Source organism: Heterocephalus glaber, unplaced genomic scaffold, assembly GCF_053883595.1.
Source record: "Heterocephalus glaber isolate CG9 unplaced genomic scaffold, H.glaber_assembly_v1.0 deba00001481, whole genome shotgun sequence".
Classification (NCBI taxonomy): domain Eukaryota; kingdom Metazoa; phylum Chordata; class Mammalia; order Rodentia; family Bathyergidae; genus Heterocephalus; species Heterocephalus glaber.
In genome coordinates, this window is record NW_028258317.1 from 15,298,265 (window position 1) to 15,315,506 (window position 17,242).

Sequence of the window (17,242 nt, forward strand, 5' to 3'; positions counted from 1 at the left end):
GGATCTGCATGATCTTACGTTGAAGTTTAAAAGTTTCTGTTACAAGGGAACAGAACAATTTTATTGGCTTTGCGGAGAAGAAGCTGGCACCTGTGGGAAGAGCCCTGGCCAAGGGAACTCACAAACTAAAAGGAATGATGAAGATGAAACACAAATACTTCACTTCCAACACCCAGAATAAGGGGAAGGGAGAGTTCAGGGCTGCAGGGCCAGTGGGGTGAGGAATAGCCACCAGCTGCAGCTCTGGGAGGGTCCCCCAGAGCCTAGGATTTAGTAAGGTGCATTAGAAACATTTCAAGCTGGGAGCTTTGTTTTGTTTGTTTTCCCAGGCTGGGGTTTTTGAGGAACTTTGTAAATTTCCCATGAGAAAAAGTAAAAATATAAATTAAGCTTCTTTATGTGTCTCTCCTGTTTCTAGGGCTTTTCCCTTACCTCCATTTACTCTACCTGGTAAGAGAAGGATGTAGCTGCTGCTCTGGTGATCTCAGACAAAGTGTGTTGGGGGCCCACCTAATCCATCTGCTTCCCTTTGCTCTACTCCCCAGACTCTGTGAATTTCTTCTGTTTGTGTATGAACACTCAGTAGCCTCATCTGCAAAATGGGATATTAATTCTGTCTTCTGTGTCTTTATTTATATAGCAAACTCCTACTCACCCTTTGCAGGTCACTCCCCCAAAGAGGTCTTCTGTACACCTCCTGTCCAGAGTTTGGCTTACCCAATTTGCTTGGTTCTCCCAATGCCTCTTCTTGCTTACTCTTACACCCATTCACACTCTTCTGGTCTGAGTAGTGCTATGTCTCCCCTCTGGACAGGACCTGGGTCTCAAGTGACATTATATCCTGGCTTCTGACATGGTGGTGTTTAACCCTTCCCAGGGTGGTTGTGAGGACCAAAGAATGTTGTGTGGAGGCTCTTACCATCTGCCTTGACTCTCGTGACAGTGGAGTGTTTCAAGCTAGTCCATTAAGCTGAAGGGGCAGTGAACCCCAATACATCAGGCTCCTCAACTGGGTTGGGAGAAAGAGTAGAAAGCTATCCACCTGGGGTGTATGGTAGGACTGAGAAGCTTGCTGTCACCCCAACCTCCCACCCCAGATCAGTTGGGAATCAGTCTTGACCTGCATAGCCAGAAGGGCATTCATTAGAGGCAAAGTTTTCCTTTGGATCTTGGAAGCTGCCATGTCTGGTACAAAGTAGGTACTTGGCCTTCACAGAGGGGCTCAGTGGAAATGGAGGAACCAAATGCTTACTTGCTAGCTAAATGGGCTTTGGTGAAAGGAGTCAGGTCAAAACCCAGCTCTGAGCTTAATTAAAAAGAGTGCTTAATCCCTCCCCCAACAAATGCAGATCGTCCACAAAGGAGAACAGGAACCCCAGTGGCCAGGAAAACCGAAGCCTTATAAACAAGCACTTCGGGCTGTGCAGGGCAGCTTCGCTATGATCTGATACAATGACTATTGTCAGGGAGAGCTGTTTTTCCATGTTTTTGTATCCTTTTCTTCGCATTTTCTTTTGCTACCTAATTTCATGCATCAGAAGTCAAAAGACAAAAGGTCAGGCCGGTTTAGAGGCAGCAAACTCCCTACCACCAGCAACGTGTGTCCAAGGGAGCGCTTTGAGGCACCGACTGCAGATACCAGCAGGTTTTCACTCCCCCTAATTCTCTTTTGTCACTTCATGGGGTATGTGAATCTGTGCGAACTGCATGAGAAATAAGACACCAACTGCTGTAATAAACTAGGAAAAATTGTCCTTTCAGTTCACCAAACTGTTTCTATCACATATCTTCTTTATAAGAATTTGTGCCTAACAAGGAGAATCTCACCTATGAGCTCTCAGCCTGCCAGTGTAGAGAACCTAACACACATTCACACACACAAACACACATATGTGTATACATATGTAAACATATACTGTAAATATAAAATCTGAGTTCTTTCTTAATTGTTTTTCTGAGGGAATTTGTAAAGATCTCCAGAAAATTACCAACACATGTTCTTAAAATTGTTTTAACTGAAATTGTAGCAGCATTTTAATATAAATAATTTGGTATAGTTATTTTAGTATAAATATTTTATCCTCAGACCTCAAATCTTTTCAGTGTTTCATTTTGGATTCTTTGGTGATAGTGGGATACTGGAGTTTCCTTATGTGGTAGTAGACAATATGTTTATAAACAGAATACAATGCTGAAATTTCCTATTACACATATTTTCATGATTTAGGGGGGAAATAACTTTCTTGTTCTGCGTTCATAAGCTCACTGTACCAACTCAGTATTCCAAATGCATTTCATCTAACCAAAAATACCATGCTAGATATCTTTAATTTTTCTCTTTGCAGACAATTTTGTAGATTTGCGCTCAGCGTGAAAAGGTCTAACCCCTCCCTCCATTACAAAGTAAAGGAGAAGTTATGCATTTTGGGATGGATCTCTAGTGACTGCTAGACACTGGAGTTTGCTTCAGGGCTATCTCAAAGGTCCTTTGGACCCAAGCTTAGCTCCTTTTGTCTGTCTCACTCTGGACTCAGTTCTGGAAGGAGCTATCAGGAAAATAGCTGGTCAAGTTGCTAAAACAGGTAATCAGATTGCTAAAACATGTAAAAAGAGTGTAATTTTATTTCAGATATGTCCTCAAATACATATTTTGTATACTGTTGCCTCCTGCCCTCAAGACTTCCTTTCCCAAATTAAAAATAGCAACTGGCCCACACCTCCCCCAGACTATGGTATTCACTTGACAATTGGCAGGCTCCAGGTAAAGCACCCCAATCCTGGTGTGATCATCTGCCACAGCTGTGAAGTTATTCAGAAAAACGGAAAATGAAGTAATGTAGAGCATTAAAGGGCCTAGTCAGAGGTGCACTTCACTTCCGTTTAGCATTCTGATGTGAGTCAAAAACTAAACGAATTGTTTAGTCTGTGCATTCACCCTCACTCAAAATTGCATGTGAAGTAGGTTCCTTTATGTTCCAGTACTTCATGGAATGAGATTATATCACATTAAAATGTTGTTAGGCCTCGCAAGCACAAGGACCCAAGTTCGATCCCCAGTACCAACCAACAAACAAACAATTAAAATGTTGTTAGTTTAAAACATATTAAATAAATGTAAGTCTTGTCTGGGGGCATGAATATTTAAAGCTCACATTACATGGTGAAATAGAAAAAAAAAGGAGTGGGAAGACCTAATAGTTCATCATATCAATATCGATAGAAAAAATCCTACATGCCAACTATTTTTAGCAAAATATGATTTTATTGCTTACAAATTCTGGTATTGTTACAGTTTAAAGGAAATATCAAAAAACAAATTGTACACTTGTTTTCAATAAGAATGTCAGTAAATGTTTTCATTGCCTCGTTTTGGATTCTTAAGTGATAGTGAATTACTGGAACAAGTTTGCAAATTTTAAATACAACTGGCTGCCTGTTTTCTGTGTTCATATGTTGCAAATGTTAACTCCAAGAGAATAAATTTTACCTAAAAATTCTCTTGCTTTTAAATCGCATCTCTGTACCTATGTATTCTACATACACTTGACATCTGCCATGTGTACCTGTGTACTAGAAACCAGTTGTGGATTTGAGTTGAAATGAACCCATCCGAAAGACCCAGGTCTGTGCTCTCTGAGTCTTCTCTCAATAGCACTTTTAATTAAAGCGAGACAAACAGGAAAAGAAAATAACAAGCAATAACGCACCACTAGCACCAGTTTGTCAGAACACACAGTCCCATCGTGTATTCCAGCGATACCCGAGTATTTCCGGGCGGAGAGTCGCAGGCACATGGTGCTCCAGCGAGCTAGCATTTAGAGCTCGAAGCCATTTAGGCGCAGAGGACCCCACCCACAACAGAAATTAATGTTTTGACCCAAACCAATTCTCAAACCCTTTCTGTCTTGGGTGCTTCCTGAACCCAGCGGTAGCAACTGGTCGGCTATACGAGCTCTTTTCGCCCTGCGCCCGGGAAGGTGAGGGTGGAGAGGTACCCCATCCACCTCAGCACCTCCCCTAGGCAAGCCCCAAGCTTATACCGCATGGGACTTGCTCCCCGCGGCTGGGCGTCCACCCTTAATCCTGCCACGGTCCAGACCCAACAAGGCAAGCAGGGCGGGGTTGGGCACTAGGGGAGCAGCCTGCCGAAGGTGCTGTACCACGTGCACGCTGAGTGGACCCGGAATCCTGAGAGTCCAGCTCGGGCCACAGGCTCTCTCTCGAAAAACTGGGCCCCCCTGGTTTTAGGGCGGGGCCTCTTCCTCTTCTGCCTGGACGTCGGCTCACACCCACCCTCAGCCAGAGCTCCAGGCAGGAGCAGGGCCAGAGTAGTTCCCCATGGCTTTTCCCAGGGCTTGCACAGAGAGAGGCCCAGCGACGTACTACGACGGCCCAATCCTTGCCCAAATCCGGGCCAGGGTCTGCGGAAGGGGGTTGCCGGGTCAGAACTGAGCCCCAGTCCTGGCCTCATGGACCCTGGAGCCTCCCGGTGTTTCCCGGCTAGGTTGAAGAGCCTGACCTTGGCTCCGCGCCTCCGGACTTCACCCCCCACCCCCTAGCTTCTTAGCTACCGGGAAGCTCACAGCGTGCCTAGGTCAACCCCTTCCGCGTCTCTTTTCTTTTCCTGTCACTCTCTGTTCTCGGTTTATGCTTTCTCCCTCTCACAGAATGCCAGAGCGCACAGGGGCCTGGAGGAGCCTCTACACCAGCCCCTTTCTCAGGCCTCTAATCTGCATTTCCTTAGTCTTGTCTCTGCCATTCCACATTTCTTTCTGCATAGATTCTTCTCGCATTTTTCTTGTTGGCTTAGACACCATGTTTTTCTGTTTCTGTCTCTTCTGCCTCGTATAGCCTTAAGCAAGCCGAGGTGTGCTTAAGTTGATATGTTGTCCTGGCAACGTGGACAGAAAGAATGCCTTATTTTGTCCTCAGAACATTTCTGGTCACTACAGTTTGGTTTCCCCTTGAGGCGGTGCCAGGTTCCTTGCAGGCCGCTGCTACCGAGGCACTGGCTCGCTTTATAGCAGTGTAAGCGCGTGCTCGGGTCTGGATACATGTGTCTATGGTTGCAAACGAGGGCAGGCTATCCAAACCGAAAGCTGAGCAGAGATGGGTTTCTGGGACCCTGGAGTAATGGGTAAAGGAGACGGGGAAATTTTAGTGATCCATACACCAACCTATGCCTGGACTCCACGCGTCCTAGCCCCTTGCTCTGTATCTCTAAGAGCCGAAGCATCACTTCTGTGTCCTCCGAAGAGGATGGTCTGGCATCTGCTCCATGGCGGGGAGCCGCCTTTCCGCCCAACACTGCGGGAGTTGGCAAAGTCCGAAGGTCGCTAAGCAGGCGCAAGGAGGCACCAGCCCACAGCTGACAGGGCAAAGGGACGGTGGCTAGGCCTGGGTACTGCACGAGAGGGTTTTGTGAATTATGAACGGAACACTGGCACCGCGGGGTTGTGGCTCGCAGCGCGCGCCCCCTCGGGAAAGCACATTTGTTTTGCGTTGTTCCTGAGCGCGACGAGCGCAACACGGCGGCACCCGGGTCGGGTAATTCGGAGCCCGATAAACCCACCATTCTTGATGCTTGACCTAATCTTCCTCCCTTCCTGGGTGCTGGCAGGAACGAAGTAGTGGTGGGTGTACCCTACCTTAATCCCAAAGCTCCCACAAAGCCAAAATAAACATGAAAAACTCACCAAAGCACCCTACAAACACAAAAACTAACGCCAACACACAAAAACATAGCAAGAACCTCCATCCAAAAGCACAGGTCACAGAAACAAAACCAAAAATCGAAGAAAACATGACAAACACAAAAATCTCCAGTGCAACAAGCACAAACATCCGTTATAACACAAAATCAGAACATAACAAAACACCGCCCAGAAGGAAAATCTTCCAAAGAACACACAGAAAGGCAGTCTACGAGGACAAGGTACAAAAACCACACAAATTAAAACACACAAGACCCAAGACTCACAGAGCTAAACCCGCTAAAATCAAATCCACGAAAAAACAACACGGCAAACACCGAAAACAAAAGACTCTCTCATGGGTAGAGAAAAGAAAACTCACAGAAAACAAACAAAAACAAAGCCCCTAAATAGGGGAACAACAACTCCCGCCCCTAGCCTGGGGTGAAATGTCAATTCCAGGAGGGCTTTTGATCTCGGGGCTCCGACAGGCCGCTGGAGTTCCCTCCCGGCGCGAGAGAGGCGAGAAGGCGGGAAGCTGGAGCTAGGGCCGGGCCGTGGAGGGAGAGACCAACGCTCGGAGATCGCCAAAAATCAAACCGCGCAGTAGAGATCGGGACCCGCAGCCTGCAGGGAGGAGGCGGCGCAGGGGGACTGCGCAGACCAGTTGCTGGGGGGCCGCACGGGAATCTACAGCCACGTTTCCGATTGTGGCGAAATCTGCTTAGTGGATACCCGATGTCCGGTTCCCGCTGCTCCCCCCCCCCCCTTGAACTCTAGGCTCTTCCTCCTAGGTTGCGGCCCAGCCTCGTGACCACCCCCTCCAAAAAACAAACACTCTGAGGATGATTCACTCTCGGAAACTGTCATTGTCCGGCAGGCCAGGAGTCCTTCTGCGCAGCGCTCACCCCGCCCTGGAGAACCTTTTCCCTGCGACCACCCCGCAGCGGGGCCCCACCGGCCTCCAGTGGCCCAGCGAACCAGCTGAACTCGGGACTCTGGAGGGTGAAGGGGAGGAGAGTCTTGAGCCCGGGCCGAAGAGAGCAGGCCGGACAGGCCCCACCTCTGCCCGGTCTCTCTCGATCTGATTGCCCCTCTGGAATCAAGTCTTGTGGCTTGGAGATGCAGCAATGTCTGCGATGCTAAGAGCCGGGGGATTCCGCTTATGGGCGGGGGTGAGGTGTCCAGAACTCCTGCCACTCTCCAGGACCTACTGCTCTGGAGGCTGTTCTGCTCTGCCCGGGTGCTCCAAAGCAGAGGCCGGGATTTTATTTCCAGTATTTCACAGCTTAACTTCTCCGATCGGGGCCAGAACGCGACGTGCTGTAGGGTGGGGTTCTGGGACCTGGAAGCTTCGTGTGACCTAAGGGCTTTAGGGATGTAGTGCTGCCCTAGAGCCAAGGGCCCGGCAACAGTATTGGCGCTGAAATTTGTGGTGGGGGTGGGGTGGTTGGGAACCCTGGGGGCGGGCGCCGCCCTAGGGGTGAATCTGAAAATGCTGGAACGTCCACTGTGCCTGGCATCACCGCTAGTCTCCGTACCCCTTTCAAAAACACCTACTTGGCAGAGTGGTTATTTCTTTAAAAACAAAACCCGGCCTGCGCCCACAGACAGACACAACAGGGTTTGCACATGGAGGGGTCACCATCCCTGAGCAAGGCGCAGAGGGCAGAAACGCCAAGACGCAGGTTTGGTAGAAGGTGCGGCCCGGAGGCCCCGGCTCAAGGTTCGGTTTAAGTTCGATCCTTCCCGTAGGCGCGCGGAGCAGCGCCCGGCGCCGTCTGAAGCCTTCCTTCCCTCCCCCCCACCCCCTATAAAAGTCCGGGGCGGCGTGGCGGCGGCACTGCTGCTCTCCCGGCCTCTCTCGCTGCTCCGGCCCGGCCCGGTCCGCCCCGTCTGGCGTGCTGAGCAGGCCGGGCCGCAGCGCGGACACCCTTTCCAGGCTCTGGGCCCAAGTGCAGGGCGGCGCGCTGGGGGCGCGGCGTGTCTGGGGACATCTTGTGATGTTGGTGAGAACAGGACATGATCTCACATGGCGAGAAGCTCTTTAGTTCCTTAATCATTTCACGGTGCCTTCGGACGCTTTTTTTCCACCTAAAACGTTTAGTTTCAGCTCAGTGATCAGCTACCCCAGCTCGGCGGGGGAGCGGAAGGGTTGAATTATTCCGACCTGTGAGAGGCCCCTGGCACAAAAAAAAAAAAAAAAAAAAGTGGAAACTTTCCCCCCTGTCCATTCCATCAAGTCCTGAAATATCAAAATGGATTTAGAGAAAAATTACCCGACTCCTCGGACCGGCAGGACAGGTAGGACCGCGATACGGGCTCCAGACGTGCTAATGCTGGGACACAACCGGGCGCTGCTCCCATCGCAGGGCGACCCTTGGAGAAGGAGGGAGTGCGCCGCATTTTCTCAGGGATTGACTGTATGTCTATCTGTGTGTCTCTTCACCATCTAGTCCTAAGCTTCTGTAGCAATACAAGTGTCTTCGAGTTTGCCTGGTTTTCCCCCCTCTGTTTCTGAATGGTTTTGTTTGGTGTCTGGAGGTGTGCAAGTTTGTGTCTGTGTTTACATAAGGAGCTCACTGTGTTTATGGGTGACAATAAGTTTGCCCCTATATATGTATTTTCAAAATTTCTGAGTTTGTGCTTAAGTTTGTGTGCCTGTTGTATCTTTGTATTCTTGAATGTATTAGTGCATGAGTTGTCATCTGTATGTTCTTTTAAGTATCCAAAATGTGTGTCCATGAGTGTTATGTAAATAATTTGGATAAGTATCTGAGTGTACATCTACTGCTTTGAGGGTTTGTGCTGACTAGTCATATCCCAAGCTATTTTGGAAGTGAGAAAGGACGATGTTTCCGAGCCCTCCATTTTTGGTGTCAACTGTTGTCCAGTGTATACATGCCAAAGCACAAAAGTGTCTGCCTCTAGGCACAGGCGGGGATCTAAGGCCTATTGGGGTGTCTACTGTTCTAAGGATGTGCAGTCAGGCCCAAGGCCCATTTATTGAGAGATGAAACCATGAGTGGAGGTAATACTGCTTCACTCTTTGAACATTGTTGAGGTTGGCATTTGTATAAAAGGGTCTCTTGTATCAGGTCTCTTGTAACCTTGGCAGGTGAAATTGGCCAGCCTCTAGGCTACTGAGGACATTTCTAAGGCTCTCTGACCTGTCTGCTTTTACCTAGACTAGCCTTTGACACTGTTGTGAATGCATATGTGTATGTGTGTGTTTAGGTATTTTTAGCCTGTGGGTGCCACTACAACGGAGAGCATTAGTGGGTGGATGTTTGTACCCGGCGTAGGCATTCAGCTCAAGTGACTGACTATATGCACACCAGCTTTTTTGGTACAAGGTTCATGTGTCTCCCTGACAGGCCCAGGAAATGCGAGCAGGATGTGTTTATGTCTGAGAGGAAGTGGCAGGGGCAGTAGCCTCTGACTGCCCTGAGGCATAAACTGGTCTTTGAGCCTCTTTCACTCATTAGGCCACTGTGGCCACCTCTACACAAACACACTCTCAGTCTGGCAACCCCCTCCCCACCCCCAGGCCATCTATGAGCCCCTACCTTCACTCTAGTCCCCAATAAAGAGCAAAGAACAGAGAGGGATAAACTTAGAGCTCAAACTCAGGACAACTTCCTATGTATAGGTGTGTTTTCAAAAATATTGAGAGCAGAGATCTAAGAAAGGAAACAGCAAGAGCATTCCTGGAATAAGAGCACAGAAAAAGGAACCTGGAAACCTCTTCTCAGTCTTCAATTCCCAAACAGCTTTCTTTTCCTCTAGTGGTGGCCCTTTACTAGATGGGGTGCCCACAGAGGCTTGTGCTTGGGACTAGGATTTGTGTATGTGTTGGAAACAGGTTGGAGGTGGAAGGGAGAGTGACTGTGGCCCACTGGCTGCCTCTCCCAACAAGCTGTCTACGAAGAATGTAATTCATAGCGGTCGGGTCGATGGGCTCTTTGATTAGTTCAATCGCCTGAATAATCGTTTAATCAATAAAGCATTTCATTCCTCCAAGGAGCTGGACTGGGTGGGGATGGGGGGGCGGTTAGCAGGGCTGGAGTTTTAAGTCCTGAGAGCCACGCCCCTTCCTCTGGGAAAGGGTGACAGCTCAGGGGATCTTGCACTTCTGCCTGTCAGTACAGGTCTGGATCCCAGCTAGGGAAGAGGAGGAAGGAGGTGGAGGAGCTGTCCAGGCTGGTGCTAAAGGGGTGTCTGTGTCCATTTACTCTGAGGCCATCTCTCCTCTCCCAACTTCTAGACATTTCATAGGCCACCAGATCTTCCTTTTCTTTCCTAATAACCATTTTTCATTCCTTCCCCCAACCTTAGAATCCTCATCTGTACAATGGTAAGAGAGTCAGTCCTTCTGGCTCTAAGCCCAAGATTAGGCAAGGTCAGAAGTCAGCACTTAAGCATCCCCCTCTCCCTTGTAGTATGGGAAAGGAAAAGAAGCATTTCAGAGACAGAGACTTAGGGAGATCATGAAGCAGGGTTATAGTGGGAATAGGCTGAAAGGTGATCTCTCTACCCTTAGACTTCTAATTCCTGCTAGGAGAGAAAATAGCTCCCTACTCCTCATGGATGCCCATTGGAGAAAAACTACTATTGGGCAAGCTAACTGCAGTGGGAACCCTTGAGTCCCTAGCTCAAGGAGACTTGGATAGGTGGAACACTTTCTCATTGGGCACTAGCCTTCAGTCTTAGAGCTCTGGAATGAGCCCAGAATGGAACAATGCTACTGTTCCCCATCCATAGAACTTCATCTCACAGAACCTTGGGATGTGGCATCTCAGGGGTTCTCTGCATTAGATGTACAAGCTAAGGCCTTAGGAGAAAGGGCTGCCCAGTCCTAAGTCTGAGGGTGTTGTCCTAGTGTTTCTGCTCTGCAGGAGCGTGGGGGTGAGGTGGAAGCAGATTGGTAACAATAATAAACTCCAACATAGGCAGGGTATACTTGAAAAACTGGGTTAAATTTTTCTTCTCTGTCCCCCTTCAAGGACTCCTGCAAACAGACCTGAGTTGAGTAAGGCAGACTCTTGATTAATGTGAAGAAATCATGCAGGAATGTCTGCGCCCTGACTTGCTGTGTAATTGCAGGTCAGTTGCTTTCCCTCTTCAATGCTTTTTAAAAGGAAGGTTAGAGAGAACCTATCAGGTTAGATCAGCAATGCACAGGGAATCTCTGATCTTTCCCAGACTTAGCAACCTGTCTGAGCCCTGGAAGGTCTCCTTTTGTCCCAAGCAGGAGCAGGGAAATAGGCTGGATTTGGGTTTTGGGAGTTGATCACGGGCTCTTAGTAGAGCATTACAGCAACCCCAATATTCTGAAACTATTGTTACTCAGTGAGCTGGAGTGAGTGGTGGGAAAGCTGGGAGGTGTGTGTGTGTGTGTCTCTAATGAATTTAGGTCTCTGGCTACAGAGCAAGGTGGACCCTCAGAAAGGTGCTCTCAAACGTTATTCTCAATGGGCTTTCTTCCAATAGCAAACTTTCCAAGACAGTTCGATTTCTATAAATTGAGTTTCTTCTTGGATGTTTTTTTCCCCAAGTTTCAGGCCCCGGGGCCTAGCATCAAGCTGGGCCCAAAGCCCTGTTGCTGGGAAAAAGAAGCAGGGTGACTTTCCAGCGGCAATGTTGGACCTCGTTCAGCGCACCGACGATACCCGTTCCTTGCTAGCCTTTTTTCTTCTAGTTTCAGACTATGGCTCTGGGCATACTGCTGTGGAAAACCCAGCTCCACCAAGGAGTATCTGTGTTACCTCTGGCTAGTCCAGTAACTTCTCTGGGCTGCTGTTTGGTGACTAGTATGGCTTTGTAGGTAACCACGATATTGATATCCATCCGGTCTTGGCTTGCTTTTTGGATTTAAAAGTTCCCAGAGGGCAGACTGCTCCAGCAGGGCGTGAATAATCCCCACTCTCCGGAGACTTCATCTGCCCCGAACTCAGAGAGGTTTGGGAGGAAGCTGCTTGCTGCGAACCAGTTAGGCTGGTCCTGTGAATTAGGGTTCCTTCCAGAGACAAACACTACTGTGCGAAAAGGGGAATCGCTGCTGCTCCTGTTGGGATAATATCTACAGTTTCATCTTATCCCCAAAATGCCTCGGGGATTGTCTACAAGGCACAGGAAAAACAGCTTTCTTGGGCACTTCCCTGCTGGGTTCTTTGATTTGGCAGTATCCCTCCTCCCCCAACAGCCAGCCATCCCAAGTGGTCTGGGAAGGCACTTCTGAGAAAGACTTCCAGCCCACAACCTTTCTTCTACCCTGGATTTGTTGTGTGTGTGACCTTGGACAAGTCACATAATTCCCTCCTGGCCTCAGGTTCCACATCTGTAATGTGGGAGAAAGCACAACTTCACAACTCTTTCAGCACTAAGATGCTAGATCTGGGAGTGCAATAGGTGCAAGCTCAAAAAGTGGGGCCGGGGTGGGAATGTCACTTGCTTCCTCTCTCAGGGTGGTCCCACACTCCTGCCTCTCCAGTGAGAAAGCAGGGCTGTGACCTCAAGTCTGGCCTGGGGCTCTGAATTCTAGTGATTTCCAATCCACTGAGTATCACCAGATGAACCTAACTCAGGAACTCTAGTTCATCCCAGCCCCTTTCCTGTTTGATCTTCTTGCTCCAAAGCAGGGACTGGGAGTAGGGGAAAAGATCCAGACTGCAGGGGTTCAGACAATGGAGTGATAATGCCACCACCCAACCCCCCCCCCCACTGAAGGCTCCTGGGTCCCTAGAGGCCCCCATTGGGCCGTTTTCTGCAGCTGTGCCCTGGCAGAGATTATGTCAGCACCGGAAACTTATCTACCGGTTAGGGGCAGCTGGGTCTGGGACAGCCACAGAATGTGGGCCCCAACCTAGACCCAGTATAGAGGTATGGGGGTGCAGCAGGGGTAGAGAGAGGGAAGAGGAGGGAAAAATTAGACTGAGAATGAAGCCAGAGGGTGACCTAGGATCTTCCCAGGATTACCCGGTGCTCTATTCTTATAAGCCTGTGTCTATTGTGGGCATCTCAGAGTCCTTGTTTTGGTAGATTTATGTTTAATATTAGAGAAGTATCACTTATAATTTCAAAATGGTGAATCTTGGGGCCACCGCCAAGAGCTGCTAGGGCAGGGGAATGTTTAGTATCTTTACTAAGGCTGGGCCCTTGCACACAGTAGGGCTCAGAACTCCTAGATGAAGAATGGCTGACATGTGATTCCTTTTCAAGGTCCACTTACTTTGTAGTCCCAGTATAGTATACTCTCAAGAGTATAGTATACTCTTGAGAAATAGGCTCCCTGGTTAAAGACCTCTTCTTAGAAGAGTTTTGCTGGAAATCTACCTATTTTGCATAAAAGCTACAGTACCTTCTCTGGGGAGAGGAAGGTCAGATTTTCCCAACTGCTGGAAGCTGCAGCATTGGAGGACCCCTGGCACCTCTTTACTGGATCCTTACAGATAGAATGGGACTGCCCAGCTGCCTACTTCCAGGACCCTCACTAGCATTGGAGGCCGGGCTCCTTTGATTTACAAGAGGCCTTGTGCTGGAGGCAAAATTGCTCCTGCCAACAGACAGTTCTGTTTGTGCAACCTGGTCCAAAGCTACAGAGTAGCTTCTTCCCCAAGGAGAGTGCCAAAGAAGTGGGAAATAGCCTTTTCCCCAGTCTCCGCCTTTGGTTAATGCAGTATTGGGGGTCTGGAGGATAAAGTGACAATGGAGTAGCTGTGGCTTAGCAGGTACTTCATAAAATTGGGAAATGTTTCTGCCAGAAGGAGCCTTCATCACAAACTAGTTAACTCTGCCCATTTCACAGATGAAGAAAGTGAGGTCAGAACTGGCAGGTATCAGCACACTAGGAGTCCATCACTTACATTGACTGCAGGATTCCTACTGCTCTCCATGTCTTCCTCCAACATCCGTGCATGGTTTTGTTTTGTTTCTCCTTTTGGAGTCTATTCCCCTACTCTCATCTTTCACCCTCACCTTGGCTACCCCTCAGGGCGTCCCAGGGTCCCAGTGCCGAGGCGGGGAGGGAGGACCCGGGCGAGATCAGCAAGGGGACTCTCCTGGCACTGCGTGGGCCCTCTGCCCCTCCCTCTGCCCCCATCAGCGAACCACTAGGCCTTGGCCCCGCGCATTTGTCAATGAACGTGGCGCCGCCGCCTGGGCCCCGCCCCCCATTCTCTCCCATTGCCCAGGTATCCGCTAATCAGGCGGAGCCCGCGGGTAGTTTAGCCAATGGGGCGGTGTTTCGGGCCAGGACCTGAAGCTGCCATTCTGATTGGCTCCATCTGGAGTGATTGGCAGGTTAGCCCCCGCCCCGCCCCCGCCCGGAGGGAGGCTGAGCCCCGGGCGGCGCTGTCCACACGCAGCGGGTCCTGAAAGAGGCTCCGGGGCGGCGCGGTGGCGCACTGTGCGCGCCAAGCAGGCGGAGGGTTAGTGCCGGCGGCAGCAGCGGCAGCGTGGACAGTCAAAGGCGGTAGTGGCTTCCTCTCAGCACCGACAGTTCCGGCGGCCTTGGTGGCGGGGACCCTCCGGCTCTCTTCTTAGTCCCTCGCTCCTCGCCTGGGGCGGTTGCGGCGCTGTCCCGGAAGAGGCGGCTGGAAGGCAGCCCGAGCGGATCCCGAGAGAGGGCAGCAGGGTTCGAAGAGTTGGCAGGCGTAAGGCAGATAGCCGGGCGAGGAGGAGCCGGTCGCTGTTGCCCGCATTCCTGGTCCTAGCGTTGGGGGAACATCTGGGGGCCGCGGGAACTTTGAAGACGACGGGTCCCGGGGTTTGAGGCTTGCCAGCTCCTGTGGAACTCCAGAGTCTCTCGGTCCCAGCAGCAGTGGCAGAAGCATCTCCGAGCCCGCCGGGGCCCCTGTGCGGCCAGAGAAGAAGTTCTTTGCAACTTCGTCCCAGACGCCTGAGAGCCAGTTGCAAAGAGGCTGAGGGGCAAGTCGGAGCCCCAGGGACTCAGAGAAGCAGAGAGAGAAAGGATCTGGAAGAGACCGAGGGATCGAGGGGGGAATCCCAGAGCAGCGAGGCCGCGGAACCAGTCTGGCATCCCGCGGGCCTCGCTGCTCTCTGAGTGCAGCTACGGACTGCGTGTTCTGGTGCCTCCTCAAAGCTGCCCCCACCAGGGATCGGGGGGCTCCTAGACGTCCTGGAGGTGGGCCCCTACGCTATGTCCCCGAAGCCGCGGGCGCCTTGGCGGCAGCTACCCGCGGCTGGGCCAGGAGCCGCCGCTTGAGCCAGCCAGGGAGCGAAGCCGGGGGAGTTGGGCGCCGGCTCCCAGACTGTGCTAGCGCCGTTTCCCGCCTCTGCACAGTTCTCAACAATCTTCGGCAGGGAGACTGAGAGTGACCCCAGGTTCCAGCGGTGTTTTCTGAGCTCCGCTTGCACGGTGCCCAGCCTGGTGGCGTGGCTCCCTAGCCGCCCTGGGCAGCCCCTTGGAGCCGGGAGGCGGCAGCCTGGGCCGGCCTGAAGTCTGGAGCGCCCCGATGGAAATACACTGTAAGCACGACCCGTTTGCATCCATGCATAGTAAGTAGGCGGCGAGATCGCTTCTCTCACTCTCCAGCCGGGACTGGGTAGGGGGTGCCGGACCGCGGGGCAGGCACTAAGGCCCGGAGAACCCCAGACCTCTGTGGGTGCGTAGCCAACTTTGCAAAGTGCAAAGGCTCCTAAGCCGGGGACGTGGAACAACGGCCAGAACACTTGGTCTGGGAATCCCGCCTCCAGCAACGCTTAGTATAGGTAGTCAGCTGCAGCCTTTCCCGAGCTCCGGCAGCAGCAACTCAGAGCATCCGGAGAGCCTTGCCTTTAGACTTGTAGAGGGCTCCGGCTCCGGTCTGGGCCAGTTGGAGGGCAAGAAGTTACAGTGAGAGGTGAGTCTGACTCTCAGACCGTGCCCCGCACCCCAATCCTGATGGGGTCTTTTTTAGCCAAGGGGCTGATCAAAACTAGTACTTGGAGGGACAGTGAATCCGTGACCAGTTCCTGAATGTGTGAACGAAGAGGTTGAGAGCTAAGAGAGGACAGGGCGTCTGAGGATGAGGTCCTGGAGTTGAGGAGGGGGATTTGAAAAATCAACGAAGTCGTGGTCCCTGAGCTAATCATTGGCTTAGGAGACAGCCAGTTCATACAGAGACCCTTAAAGACCCCATTGAGTCCTTCTCTGTAGGACTCCTGGGTCATGATGGCTTCTTTCCTAGAAGGAAGGAAGGAAGGAAGGGAGAGAGAGAGAAAGAAAGGGAAAGTAAGAAAAAAGCCAATTAGTCACCATACAGGCAGGCGCCCCCGCCTTCTGAAAGCCGCTGAGTGTGTAGGAGACGGGAAGGGTCATTTTGGGCACGGGCAAGGCCCTTCTGGCTGCCTAACTGGAGGGATCCCGCCGCCAGTTCACCCATTAGCACAGCCTCCTGTGAGATGAGTGCTCCTCTCAGGGTGAGTTACCGCCGGATTAGATTCGGAGATTTCAAGGAAATTCCAAGTGGAACGAATCGCGTTTCCCTTCTGTTGGCTGTAGAGCCGGCTGGGGAGAGCGCCAGGCTTTGGCAGCCTTCAGTCGGATGCCCGGCGCAGGTCTCTTCGGGCTGCAGGTCAGGGTCTTGTTCCCTGGTTAGGAGCCCTCCCCAAGCTCTGCTCCCCTCCAACAGTCGGGGATCTGGCTTCCCTAACCATGGGTCCCCTATTCAACAAAGGCAGCAGAGACCCCGTTGGAGAGAAGGAGAACTTCCAGGGCGAGAGTATCTGTCTTACACGGAGGGCCGAGTGGCCTGGCAAGCAGGGGGAGGCTTGTCTAGGCAGGAGGACTGGCTAAAGGCAGGTCAATTTCTCTTTGTGTCAATATCCCGAGTCCGAAGTAATCCTCCGAAGCGGTGGGGCGGTTTGCTCAGGAAAGCCTGATGCTGTGGTCCCAACCCAAACGATTCTTCAGGGTTTGGGGCTGGTGCTCAAATGGTTTCTAGTTCATGGTGACCCCAGCGACTTCCACAGTCTTTTTCTGGTCAGACTTGAGCCTGGCTCTGGAGAAGCTCTGGTCTTACAGAGTGAACCAGAAAACAAGTGAATTGGGGGTAATACTCAGAAATGCAACCCCGTGGCTCAGCAGGAAGTGACTGGGGAATAAAATGGGAAGGACTGGCCTCTGTGCTTTTCCTTGGTGGCAGGAATCCACAGGCCCTCGCTGCTTCCTTCTACAGGGCGCTGGGTTGCTCAGAGGTAGTGCCTGAGCCCTTGGGGAGAAAGCATAAGACTTGATGGTCTCCCCACTGTGCAGCAGCATGGAGATGGCAGCTTCTTCCAGGTGCTAGTTAGCCAACTGCTAATGTCTGTGCCTCCTTACCCTGGCCTTCAATCTGTCCCAGCTTTCCATTTTCAATTTCCCTGGCAGCACAGTGGGGCTGGGCACTAGCCAGCCTAGTTTTCAAAGTTGGTGCAAGTTCTTGTTTTCTTTATAAAATGCTTTGGTTCTGGTACTGAAAACTGTTTGCTTGCACAATATAGGCTTGCTTTGGTGCCCAATTTTTGGGTGATAAGGACGGGGTGGGGCAAATAGATCTTAGGAGATG

At 51.1% G+C, this 17,242-nt stretch overlaps 1 protein-coding gene across 1 annotated transcript in view; it reads left to right on the forward strand.

Annotated features, from left to right (window-relative positions):
• The first annotated feature begins 14,110 nt into the window (after window positions 1-14,110).
• Pax5 (paired box 5) overlaps window positions 14,111-17,242 on the forward strand; it is a 175,973-nt gene continuing 172,841 nt past the window's right edge. The window contains exon 1 of the mRNA XM_021251991.2: window positions 14,111-15,212. Within this exon, the coding sequence (XP_021107650.1) occupies window positions 15,170-15,212 (43 nt within the window). The 5' untranslated portion in view covers window positions 14,111-15,169. The remainder of the gene's footprint in view (window positions 15,213-17,242) is intronic.